Source organism: Mixophyes fleayi, chromosome 3 (assembly GCF_038048845.1).
Source record: "Mixophyes fleayi isolate aMixFle1 chromosome 3, aMixFle1.hap1, whole genome shotgun sequence".
NCBI lineage: Eukaryota > Metazoa > Chordata > Amphibia > Anura > Limnodynastidae > Mixophyes > Mixophyes fleayi.
In genome coordinates this window covers 270,644,049-270,658,099 of record NC_134404.1, presented here as the reverse complement: position 1 = coordinate 270,658,099, position 14,051 = coordinate 270,644,049, and the positions used below count along the sequence as shown (strand labels likewise).

Here is a 14,051-nt window from a genome sequence, read left to right as displayed (position 1 = left end):
AAGGTGTGTTTCTTATTGCGCATTTATGTGAGTGTACAGAAATTATTGTTTCAGATAAAACCTGTGCACGTGGCCAGCTTTAGAGTGATTTCTATACACAATATGACACTATAACAGTCACTCCAGAGAGAGGGAGCCTCATGCTGATTCATTTAAAAAGGTCATAAAAAACTATCATTTTAAAATTGTATGTTTTCAAATATATTCATTTTATACCCCTATATTGTTTTAAATAGTAAAAATAAAATAAGTGACTTTAATTATTTTATTTATCCACTTATTTTAATTATTGTCCAACTATTATGTTAATTATTTTACTTTACTATTTTCCCTTCATAGGGGACTTGCTAACAGATTTATTATAGACATAAGAAGATTTATTTTTCTAACATACAGTGGGTGTTGAAAAATGCCTTTATGAAATGGTAAAATAAACACTGTGAGTTTTAGAACTGGAATAACTCTAAAGTCTATTATTTTGAAATATACATTTTGTAACAGAAAGGTTGGTCACAGTAAGTGAACTACAACAATGAACCTAGGAGCAAAAAATCATACCCCCTGCCTGAGCGGTCGTCTTAAATGGTCAATTACTGGAATGGGAAAAGAAAGTTTCTCACCATGTAACATTCATTTCTGAGGAGTGAAATAAAATCGGGTGTTGTGTTAATAAGTCTTCATATTAACCATTGAGGGTAAAGAACCTGGTGGACAATGCTAACAAAAATCTATGTAGAACGGTAGATGGGCAATATTTGTGATTTGTTATGCACATGCCCAGTATGTTTCAAATGGGCAGAAGCAGTCTAAAGTATATAATTTAAAAATAATTACTTATGGTCAGCCTAATGTAAGAGAATGTTTTGGAACCAGAAACAATTTTCTTTTCTTTTAAAATTCCATACAAATCAGGTTGTTGTAATTGGTAAACCCCAGACAGTGGCTGACCCATGGAGGTTGGAAGGGTGATTGATGCAGGCTAATGCCCTAAGGTCACTGACTGCACTTAGCAACAAAACTTGGTACTAAGTAAACAAGTCTGTTGCTAGGGCATGTGATGTGTACGTACAAAGGAAACCACGTGCTGTCTCCTGCTCCTTACAAAGGAGCTGTGGTACTTGTACCTCTCTCTAGTTAAGAGGGCTGTGTGAAATATAGGTAAGCAAATATATCTGCAAATCACAAGCTTGTACTGATATCTGAGCAAAGAACCCTCTGACTCAAAGAACATGGTGGGCAAGCTGAGCTTTCCTCCAGTCTGTGCTTGGAAATGGATTGTTTGCCTCTGTGGCAGTCTCCAGTCTGTGGCAGTGTGTTGTGACTTTGAGGATACTCAGGTTACTGTCTTTTTTTTTTCTACTGTCACTGCATCAAGCTGTGAAATCTTAGGGATGAGGCAGTCAGTCTCTGGTGGAGTAGAAAAGGTGCCTCAGCCAAACACATAGACAGAAAGGGCTTAAGGAGCTCAATAATTCTCATTTTGAAGGCAAGGGTATAGCTGTTATGCTTTCGTTCCTTTCCTGTATGAATTGTCTACATTGTGCATCTAGGTTACACTGAATCTATCAATACTAACAATAGGGGAAACCTGTAACAGGGCCTCCTCATACACATCAATGGCTGCATTTGAGGGCCTTCAAAAGGGCTGTGCATTTTCCTCAGTAAACTCAGTAAAAAAAAACAGACCAAACATTACCTTCGTACTCCCACACTTCTCATTTTAGATGTTCCCACATGCCCCTGAAACCCTCCACATTCATTCAAACTCCCAACTTGCTCCTAAACCCCCAGATGCCCTTAGGCTCCCATTATGTACTATCTCCACATGCCCTCAGATTCCACATGAACACCAAAACTTCTCATGTGTCACTTGGAACCCCAAACACTGTGCTAATAAAAGAAAGTTCTATCTGTCCCGTCAATACATTTTGCACGATCTGCTAGGGTATGCAACGCAGTTTGAAAATAATTCTCAATTTAACCAACATATCGCAAGACTGTGAAATGTGGTTTGGTCAACCAGGGTATGAAGGGGTAAATAAGGAGAAAACAGGTCTACGTTAGAATAAATAAATATATCCTTGTTCTCATTTCTATTGGTCAATGTTATAGATCTTGAGATGGATCATAATTTACCTTCACATCACATGTCTATGAAATCATATAATGAAATAAACACATAGACATGGTCATATACATATACATAGATAATGTTCAGATTATCTTGATAGCATTCTGGTATAGCCTGATATGTTAATTTGGTATAATTGTGAGTCAAATTGTACATTCTATCTATAAAAAGGGTATATACAAATTATATTCACAGATTTTTGAACACCAAGTAAACATAATAAGCTGCTTATCAAATGTCTGCACCATATTAGACCTGTGATTTTAATTGACACATTATAGTTAGACTGATACAATTATAACAAATTACCCTGCCTTTAGTCTGATGATGAATATTAAAAACAGGACTATTCTAATTAAATGTAGTTAAATAGATCATAAATTATGTCTATAAGCAAAAGGAATGTTACTGTATATATCCCTTACAGTACATGTTATTTCACAGTAACAACTGTATTTGGTTATCTCCTCATGTAGGAATCAAGGACGCTGTGTAGAAGGTTTGGTTGAGATTTTCGATATGCTGGTCACTACAGCTACACGATTCCGTATGATGAGGCTACGAGGAGAAGAGTTCATCTGTTTGAAATCTATCATTCTTCTAAACTCTGGTAAGCAAGAATAAAACATAAGATGTCTTTTTATATATAATATGTTATTAATCAAGCATCAAATGTGGGAGACTAATCTATAGCCAATTCTGTCAAACTGGTTTCACTGAAGAAAATTAAATTAACATCTCATCGCCTATTAGAAAGTGCGCGGGACTCTATCTGAATGTGGGCAGGGTTGGGTTGGCATGTCTGATTGGGTTTTAGATGGATCTGGTGATGTCACAGGGGAGAGATAGGGTCTCGTTTAGAGTAAGATGCATTTGAGCAGCACGTGGAAGTAGAAAAAAGTATCTTATGAGGCATCCAACTCAAAAAGAGTATTATTTGTGCAAGGCGAACATCAGGTAGTATACTTACATCTAACTATAGAGAAGAGATGCAATGTGACAGTGTTAGTAGTAAATGCTACAGTCCCATTAGCTTAGCCTAGTTGTACATAATATCATGTATTGAAGTGTCATATACACAATAGAGAACAGTGTCTTAACTGTTAGTAAAAAATGCAAAAGTACCATTTCAACATAAAATGTAATTAAACACAAACACCCCCAACATTCATCGTTTACCCCTTTGAAAATCCAATGGGATTCTTGCCTACAGTACTCCAAATAGAAAAGACAAAGAAGTCATGTGAGTAGACTGTTACAACTTGATGCAACATAGCCATGATATTAATAAATTAAGTAATATCAGCTTGAGAGTTCAATACACTATCAGCCAATCAGAAGCGGCTAGATAGTGTTGCTTTGGGGAAGCGTCCACATCTAATTATGTGACTTGCCCACCTCTCTAGGTGTAAAGAGGACACAAGTTTGCAATATGCAAAGATCTAGGTCTTTGCACAAAGATCCTGCTGCGTAAGAAAATGTGTGCATTATACCAAAATAATTTGCATACTCCCAAATCTAAATGAGGCTTATACAGTGTTTAGTGCTATTATTGGATACATGTAATCTCAATGGCAGTTGTAATTTGTTGCAAGAATTATAGTATCTAGAGCTATGGTGACAATACAGGATGCACTCCCCACAAAACCTGCATTTTTCAAAGATGTAAAGTCATAAAACTTTACTTATAGAAGGTGTTTCTGGGCTCACAATAAGAAAACTAAAACACAGACAAATATTGGGCATATGTTATTTAAAAGTTGCTTATCCTTTAAATACATTGTTTGACTAAAACAAAAAGAAAATCACAAGTCCAACGTACTAACAGCCCCTTTGTTTAACATTTTCTATTTTATTTCTAAAAAACAGCTTGATCTAGTCTTATTTATGTTTAAAATGAGTCATGAGAGTGAAGGAACATTTCTGTGCCCATATGTGGCACTTTTGTGTGTTGGAAGCTATTTATAACATGGATCAAAGTAAGCCTAGAAAGTGCTTTCCTGCAAAAGTGCAAACGAAAGATGCACAGTTCATCCCATGATAAATTTAGTAATAAGTAAAAGCAGGGAATAATCCATACAATACATTGTTTCCAATAATTTAAAATGGAAATAATCCTGCTTTAAAAAATAAATCTTGTTTCTGCACTTCAGTGTATGCACAGTCACAGAATGAGCAAACCTAATGCTTATACTGCAATGCACATTAAAGTGCACCGTAATACAGGGTTTCTGATTTGTGGGACCTCCGCTCTTCATCAGATACCCCACTCACACCCTACCCCCACTTGCACTAATATAACTCACTAACTTGCATTTCGCTCTATTTAAAAACAAATGATCTTCTCCTCCAGCTAGGGAATTGATTGTGGAGTAGATATCTAATATACAGCCAGGTCTGATACCAGATTCCCGCTGTTTTGCTGAGGGGGAGGAAGTTTTCCTCTGAATTTAAAGTCAGTGGAAAGTTCTTCATTAAACATTATGTAAATTTCATAAATGTGGTTTAGGGTGATCAATTAGGAATCTAAATTGTCAAAATATAAATTTAACAAGTAAAAGATTAACATAGGAAATAAAGGGGTTTCTTGGAAAACTATGACAAATGGAAAGCACCATTATGGTGTGTCAATATATCTCACTAATTTCCATTACATTATAGATAATGATATTGTTATGTCCGTAGTATCATATAAAATAACATTCTCTGATGCGATCACTGTGATTCCAAAGCACATAAATTTTATTCGCAATTGTATTCCAATGCAATATTTGGTATGCATACGCATGCGCTTGTTAGCACTAACACCAGCTTCTATCAGAACGCTCTGGTTTCCAATGCCAGAGGTGAACAATTTATATAAGGTACAATTGTAAAACAAGCAGTGGCATCACAAAGATACACAGTTACAGTAGTAAGGTCTTTAGTCATAGGTCAAAGTTTCTTGACCTCCCAAGAAATCGAAGTGGCATTGATGCATTCCTCTGGTAATTGTTCCTTGAGATTACCAGGCGTCCTTCTTCAGATTCCCGCCTCTAGACCTGTATAAACTGTTTTTTTATGATCACTGTGAACTGGCTATTTGGTGTATGACAAAGTGATATTATTTATAAGTAGCGTTCGCAAGGTTCCAATGCTAATAAATAACACTGGAAACGTTCTCTTGCGATTGCGAACAGAATGAGACCAAACTCGAAGTAATTAATATGTTGGAAAAATTGATTAGCTTTTTCACCACAGTATATTCTATATTAACTAAAATAAATAGATTAAACTTATTTGCATGCTGCTATTTGCTAAAATAATTGTTAGATTGCATACTAATCGCATCGCAACCAATATTAGTGTACAGAAATTACTAAATAACACATTTTTATCCAATTTTTAAACTTCAACAATATAATACATTGGCAAAAAAAGAAACATATCTTTAGTTTTCAAGAACTTCTTTTTAAGACTATGGTAAGACAAAGCCATGAGGGGCAAATTATTTGCATGATAATTACCTCCCAACAGTCCCGATTTTCGTAGGACAATCCAGTTGGAGGTGAAAAGGGGCATGACCCATGGAAAAAAGGGTGCAATTCCAGAGTAATCTAAGGAAGTGTCACTGTTCACTAAAGAATATGAGAGATTACTACATGTACAACCATGCATAAGAAAATGTTTCATGACATTAGTATGATTTTTTTTTTTACGTAAGGCTGACGATTGGTTTGAATTATGTCTGATCAGTGGAACGTTAAGTCAGCAAACTGTTAATTACCAACTCCAAGACTAAAGATCCCCTTTGTTTGATTAAATTCAAATACTTGAAGTTGACACCTTAATGTGGTAAAAGAAAAATGTTGCCATTAAATGAAAAAAGGCAACCTTGTTTTTGCTCACTAGTGGAGAACATTCCTGACCTGGAATTAACAGGGGTTTTAAAATTGCTTTTTAATACAATTCCAAACCTAGTAAAAATGTTCTAATTTAAATAGTAAATGACTGCTAAATTGTACAAAAAGGTAGAAACAGAATCAAGTAATGAAGGGGCCAATAAATCTAGAACTGTTGATCAAATAATGCATTTAAACATACAGTATATATGTAAAATCTCTGATATCATAGTAACATTTAAGTAAAATAAGCTTAAAATAACACTTTTTTGTATTACAATTTGATATACATACATATAATAAGTGTTTCCCCATCATAATTAATTATTGCCCCTTGTTGCAGTAAAATATTATTCCCCTTAATATAATTATATATTCATACTATCCCCATAATATAATACAATAATATTTCCCTCTTAATATAATGAAAAATAAAATTTGTCCCCATAAATTAATTATAAATTAATTCTTACACCATAATCAATAAATAATGATTCCCTCAATACTAGATAAGTGAATGGTGCCTCATCTTATGTTATGAATGGCAAGATCATCATCATCATCATCATCATTTATTTGTATCTCAAACAGGGCGCTGCTTGAGTATTCTCACCTCTTACACCACCTCTTTTGTTCTAGCTGTCTTGCTGGCGGTTTTTCAGCAGTTTGCCAAACCGTTGTTCAGTAAAACTGATGCTTTGCATTTTTGTCAAGGTAAAAATTGGAATGGCGATTTGCAAAGTGACGTTTTGTTAAACTGTGGTTTTAAGCGGTTTACACAGCCTTTAGTAAATCCATTCATTTTAAAGATGCTTGAAAAAATGCTGGAAAACCCATGGTTTCATCAAACTGCCCCTTAGGACATCTAGCCCCTTGTCAGTGTGTCATAGACAAGTAAATCCATACATACACACACTGTATTCCAAGCCCTGCTAAAAAAATTATCTTTACCCATTCTCTGTTTCCCTTGGTACCCAGGTCCTATTGCCTTATCCTCTGCCAGCTGTGCCCAGAAAGAAAGTTCTAATATCAGAGGCACAATATATTTAATTATTGTCTAAGATAAAATAATTTAGATTTTTATTGTTATTAAAAAAAAAAGTTTATTATTTTTAATAAATTTAAATAGTCCTAATGATTACATAATGCTATACTATTCTATACAAAATATTAAAAGGCTATATAGTGTTTAAAGATTTTAGAAATATTAGTGAAATAGATTATTATTCAGAGGAAGAGAAAAATCCTCCATTAAGTTAAGATAGTCTCTTTATTTTTTTTTCTTTTTTTTTTCTTTATCTTATATATAAAATCCTTCTGTTTGTCTATCCGGTTATGCATTCGGACACCCCTGAACCGGTTTTTCTTTTTTAAGATGAGTAAGTTATATTTTTTTTGCCTGGTTTCTTGGCAAAATTGTGTTTTGAATAAACTAATTAGACAGGAAACACATGACAAATGTTACATTACTTTATTAATATAATTACAATTGTGCATAATGGTTTGTGGAAATGTGTCTATTCTGTAGCTGTTGCCATTAAACAGCTAAAGAATAGACACAACAGTTATACAGTGTAATGTACTTTCTGCAATGGTTTCAATGGTTTAAGCCATTGATTTTTGTTCTTTTTAATAACAATCAGACTCATTCAAATAATTCTATTGCATGAGAACACTTATCATAAGTATTTTTCTCTAATGCACTAAAATGTTTTTAGGGTGTTTTAGAGTAAATAAAAGCAACCTGTTCATTAAAACTTATCACCTTTTTGTAAGCTACTAAATCAGCTGTTTGTCATCTAACAGGTGCTTCTATAATTGCATCATATTTGAAGAGATCTTTGAAGAGACAATCCCTTTTTGAATCCATATTTCATTGTATTTCCTTCCATAATATACCTTTTGACTTTGATATGTAGGCCTATTTTATTTAATATAATGTAATACAAGGCTTCTTAACCTTTATTTTTTTGGACTTTAATTATTTCTGAATTTATTAAGTTAATGTTGTACGTCTTTTAAATTAATTTACCAATACTTCCAAAGTAAACATTTAGGGCCTGATTCATTAAGGAAAGGAAAGACTTAAAAAATGAGCAACTTTTCACCTTGGCAAAACCATGTTGCATTGGAGGGGGAGGTAAATTTAAAAAGTGGGGACAGATTTATAGTTGGGGTAGGGCATGTCCAAGATCAACTTTAAATTTCAGTGTAAAGAAAAAGCTATCAAGTATTTGTGTGTTACATAAAAAACACAGCCAGTATTTATGTGCAAAATAATAAACTAATATGCATCCCTTGTATTGTAACATGGATTTGTCCAGGAGAAAACTTACTCATTTTTTTTTACTTTCCTTCCTTAATGAATCAGGCCCCTATGTTTCAAGCTGAGAGTTTTCTGGCGGGTTTGAAAAAACAATCAGATTCTAGCTATTTTTTATTTAGTACATTCTACAAAATGATAGCTCAAATCTGATTGGTTGCTATAGGCAACATCTCCACTTTTCAAACCCGCCGGAAAACTCTCAGCTTGATACATTTACCCCCTAGTGTTAAAATAATGAACACAGCATTGGAAACAAAAATAAAAATAATAATATTAAGACATGATGAATAAGTAATCTAATAGATGGTAACCCATGTTTTAGGGAGCAACCCCCAGAAGCCTCACTGTTGATCTATATTAGCCATAATCACATAACAAAAAAATACAACATCACTGCCATCCAGCACACTCTGTGCTTTTTGTCATATTAATTATGAAGCATATTTTAGATATATTGGCTAGCAGTATCCTACTTAAATAATTTGTTCACTATAGGTCCATCAGCCCAGAAATTTAAACATTTCAATAATATATTTAAAGATCATGGCAAAAAAAGTCTAATTTCAGACTACCATTGAATTGTAGACATCATAAAACCCTAAAATTTTAACCCATAAAGCTTTCAAAAACTCTGTAATTAAGCCCAGCAACTTTATATGAAATGGTAAATCCCGACACAAGGACACTGAAAATGTCATAGCAACCGTAATTTACTTGCTATGGTTTATTGTTTGAGATGTTTACTGCAGGAAAGGCAATTTTACCTTGCGTGCTGTAGTTTCCCAGCATGAAGAACATGGATATGTTGTCACTGTTAGCTCTAGCAAACATCATATATACCATTTACAGTTGTGAAGAGTAATAATAGTTTCTAAGCTTGTTGCATTAACATGTTATAAGGATGTATTTTCACTGAATGGGTTTATATGGATTATTAAGACAAAAAAATGTTCTATTCCATTTCTCGTCAATAATAATACAAAGCAAAGAAGATGCTGTAAACACAAAATGACAAAAGATGTGGTACTAACTATGGGTTCTATTGGGCCGAGTCTTAAAGGAGAGAAAAGCATAAAAAAGGAGTAACTTTGCACCTGGGCAAAACCATGTTACTTTGGAGGGGGTGGTAAATTTAAAATATGGGGACAGATTTATAGTTGGGGTAGATCAACTTTAAATTTCAGTGTAAAAATAAAGCTATCTAGTATTTGTGTGCTACATGAAAAAACAGCCAGTATTTAACTTAGGTGCAAAATAATAAACTAATTTGCAACCCTTGCATTCTAACAGGACTTGTCCCGGAGAACATTTGCTCCTTTTTTTGCCTTACTTTCCCTAATGACTCAGGCCCTTAGCCAATAAGTTTATTTTGTTTTAGTTCAAAAGTTGAAAGAATGTAATTAAGTCTTGTAGAAAGAGAACAGTGCCTAAATTGTGTCAGTATTTGACACCAGTGTTGCTAATCTCTAGTATATAGAACTTTGATGTGATAACACAGAATCTTTTTCACTTTATCATTACTAAACAGCAACCTTAACATCTATACAAAATATCTGTAAAACATGTGGGATTTGATGTCAGCACTGCAGGATATTAGAAATCACCAAGGTACTCCAATGCCGGATAAAAGCATAAAGCCGCAGGCTAAGTGTCTTTATACAAGTCCCAGAACTCTGAGGTGACGTCTACTGTCCAAATAGTTTAGACAATGAAAAATACGTTACCTACAGTACAATTGTGTTTGACTTGGGGTTATAAGTATATTGGTTGTAGTGTTGGGAAAATAAAGTTATTTTAAAAATTGTGGTTGAAAAGTAAAGTGATATGTGTAAAAAAAATGATTATATGTTCTTTGTTTTTAGATGTATTTTTTCAAAGTAAAACAATTAAACACCTTTTGTGATTGTGTAAGATTGTCATCTTGGGCCTGATCCATTAAGGAACTTAAATTAAGAAGTTTCTTCTTTAAGAGTCCTGGACAAAACCATGTTACAATGCAAGGGGTGAAAATTAGTTAAATACTGACTGTTTTTTCATGTAGCACACAGATGTCAACTTTACATTTCAGTGTACAAATAAGCCATTAAGTATTTGTGTGCTACATGAAAAAAAAGTCAGTATTTAACTAATTTTCACCCCTTGCATTGTAACATGGTTTTGTCCAGGAGACTTAAATAAAAAAAACTTCTTAATTTACGTTCCTTAATGAATCAGGCCCCTTGTATTTAAGAAAAAAAACAATTCACATATTGAATGATTCGTGAGTTTCATGTAGGAATGAACAATAGTCATTGAATGCAAAACATCGCAAGATGTATAATGAAGAGAACAATGGGTAAAATAAATTTATAATCAGAGAAATGTGATGACAGAATTCACCACTATAAAGTTATTTTGTATAGAAATATACAGGTATTCTATTGTCGTATAGAAGAATATAAGAATATCAGCAGTCACTTGGACTTAATCCCTGTACACAAGCCTCAAACCGTATTCCTTTAAATCACAATATAGTCCAGTGTCTGTTAATATCCTTATAGTTTACACTAAGGGCACATTATGACGTATATACTTTTTGCCTGTCAGCAACATAATGTTTACACTTGTCTTTTTCCTTTTTCAGGTGTATATACTTTTTTGTCTAGTACCTTAGAATCTCTAGAAGACACTGACCATATTCATTTGATTTTGGACAAAATAATAGACTCATTGGTGCATTTTATGGCTAAAACTGGACTTTCCCTTCAGCAGCAGCAAAGACGATTGGCTCAATTGCTTCTGATTCTTTCACATATCAGGCATATGAGGTAAGGACACTATTCAATTATTATATGTACTGAAAAGGAGATACTTTCCAAAAATTGGGGGCTCGTTTAGAGGTAAATGTGTATGTACTCAGTACATGCGTAGTGAAAAGATGCATATAAATAAGAGTATTTATATTCATATGTTGGATGTATCTCAAGATGCATAGAGCTCAAAATCAGTATCATTTACCCAGGCATGTGTGAGGCGTAATAAGTGTGCATACTTATGCTCAATGATAGCTTAGAGATGTTGTAGAAAAAAACGTAGGGATACATGATGTCAGTGTTTGTAGTAAATCGGATTACCCTGTTTTACCCTTCATTATAACATAATGAAGCGTTATTTACACAAAACAGAATATTGTCTTGAATTGTCTTGACAGTGCTATTAATAAATGATTAAGGTGCATGTTGTATATAAAATGTACTCAAATATAAACACAAATACAAATTAAATTAAATTCAAACAGCTTTGTGCTTTTTCCCTTATGAATTAAGGGGGAAATGTCTTTCCTGCAGTAGTAGAAATGGAAATATCAATAAAGTAGTGCACATAGACTGCCACAACATCTTAAAATATAGGCGCAATACTAATAAATTAAGTTCTATCAGTTTGAGGGGTCAAAATGCAATCTGCCAATCAGAAGCAGCGAGCTAGTGCAGCTGATAGTATGTGTATCGTTGCCCCAACCTCCAGCACCCACAAGAGATCACACTTGTAAAAGACATATCTGACTGTGTTTCATTTACTTGAACACACCCTTATCATTCTCTGCATACACTGGACCCCACACATTCTGCTCTCCAATCATAAGGAGACACAAATGATATGCAAAAGTCTGCATACAGATGTATACATATGCATTTTTTTGTGTTTATGGGCAGTGTGGAAATGTGTATTGTCCAATTATAAATGAGCACCTTAATGTCTAATTACTCACCAGAAATTTTGACTTAATATTTAGGGTTAAGAGCAAATCCATCTAACTCAACTTTAAATGTGTTTGCATTTTTTTAAAATCCCTTCCCCAAGTAGTGCCATATGGTTTTGCCTTTAATTTTACTAGGATGTATTTTGCACAACTATTTCAGTACACACTTTAACCAATACGAAAGAGAAGAGAACTGTCGCAGCAATTGATTACCCCACTATCAGAATATACTATTTGTAAATTAAATACTGTTATTGTATATTCATTAAAGTCTGTATGGATGGGGGTGTAACCTAAAACTTATCTGAATTAACAATAAGAAAAGAACAAGAAGTTGGTTATGGTAGGTGCACTTTCAATCTCCAAATATAATGTTTATTTAGCAGGAAGAGCATCCTGGGATTAAAACTTAACCTTTATTAAATATAATAAAATATAATATAAAATTAGCAAAATATAGTGCGAACTGTAAAAGTGCTCAATGAAAAGTGAGTTAAAACTGCTAACTGCACCTATAGAGTCCTTATATGATTCAAAGGGCTAATGCTTTAATGGAATCTCAAGGATAATAAGCTCCAACACTCCAAGTTATATAAGGTAATAAAGGCTGTCAGTTTCTATCACTTACTCTAAGTATACTCAAACACAATGCTGCTAACTGTCCCATCCCATATAATTATATGCCTTCTATTATCGGGTGATCACACTGGGATAGTAGCTGTGCCCTAAGGCTATCTCCTATATGAGTATCTAGATGTATATATTTATGGGAGGTGATTTGCTGACTGCCTGACAGAGACTGCAAATTAACTATAGGTTTAACGGAGCAAATATCTATGTGAAATATTAGCAGCCTCAATATGTTATAGGATAAGGTGCAGAGAGCAGAAACATCGACGCGCGTTTCGCTAAGGTATGCTTAATCAGTGGCATTGTTTGCCACAGTGGTATCGTTTGAAGCGACATTTCACTTATTCGCCCATTCACATTTTCACCAACCTGCATTGTCGTTTATTGATTGAGCAGTTTCAAGGACTCGGTAGTGGGCATGCACCTTCTATGTGTTAGGCAGACAAGCAGGTGCACTTTTTTGGGGAATGGGGGAGGCTGGTCTCTTGATCAGCAGCACAGAGTTTATCCTAGAGACTATATTTCTCTCCAAGAGTTGGCTTAGATAGACTGTTTATCAAGTTATGTAGCTACATTTTTAAAATACGGCACAAAGAACATAATTTTAACTTTTTACCACTTACTCCCAGTACATTTTAATAAAGCTCTTTTAACACATCTTAATCTCTCAGAGTTAGAGTTTTGTTAAGTCAATAAAAAGACGTGTTTGGCAAAGAATTCTAAGTATCATGCACTATTACTTGGCTCTACCTAGTGTTATAAATCTTTTGCTTAAATGGAAAAGTCCACTCTGAAACACCATGGTTCTAACAGACTTCCAAAGCACTCAAGATGGTATAATTGATAAGACCATAATATTTACTAAGTGTTATACATATACAAGGAAGTACAGAATGTTTTGTGATCTTTTTTTATATCAGGCTGAGGATGGAGTCATGCATGAAAAAATACAAATCATTCAATTAATCTCGACCTCCATCCTTAAAGGATGAGCAGTATGAATAAAGTACTTACTTGTACTTGTTTCCACATTGTCACGGGTGCTGTTAAATATGCCTGTGTCAAGACACTAAAAGAGATGCTAGTTAATAGAGAAGCAGACCAACTTAAGAGAATTGTTTGTAACATTGACAAATATATTCATAAAAGTTCCCAGAATTCTAAAATTGTAAGACATCTATCAAGGACATTCACACTGCCCCCCATCCTGTCCTATAGAACATAAAATCCTGTTATAAAGTAGAAATGGGATAACACAAAAAACTACTAGGAGCTGATAAAACAGGAGTATAATTTAAAATGTTGTATTATTGTGTAAACTGAAATGTGATATTATTGTATGCA

At 33.9% G+C, this 14,051-nt stretch overlaps 1 protein-coding gene across 1 annotated transcript in view; it reads left to right on the top strand.

Moving 5' to 3' along the window:
- ESR1 (estrogen receptor 1) overlaps positions 1-14,051 on the top strand; it is a 196,660-nt gene that overhangs the window by 176,783 nt on the left and 5,826 nt on the right. Inside the window, exons 6-7 of the mRNA XM_075203583.1 lie at positions 2,608-2,741; positions 10,962-11,145. Of these exons, the coding sequence (XP_075059684.1) occupies positions 2,608-2,741; positions 10,962-11,145 (318 nt within the window). The remainder of the gene's footprint in view (positions 1-2,607; positions 2,742-10,961; positions 11,146-14,051) is intronic.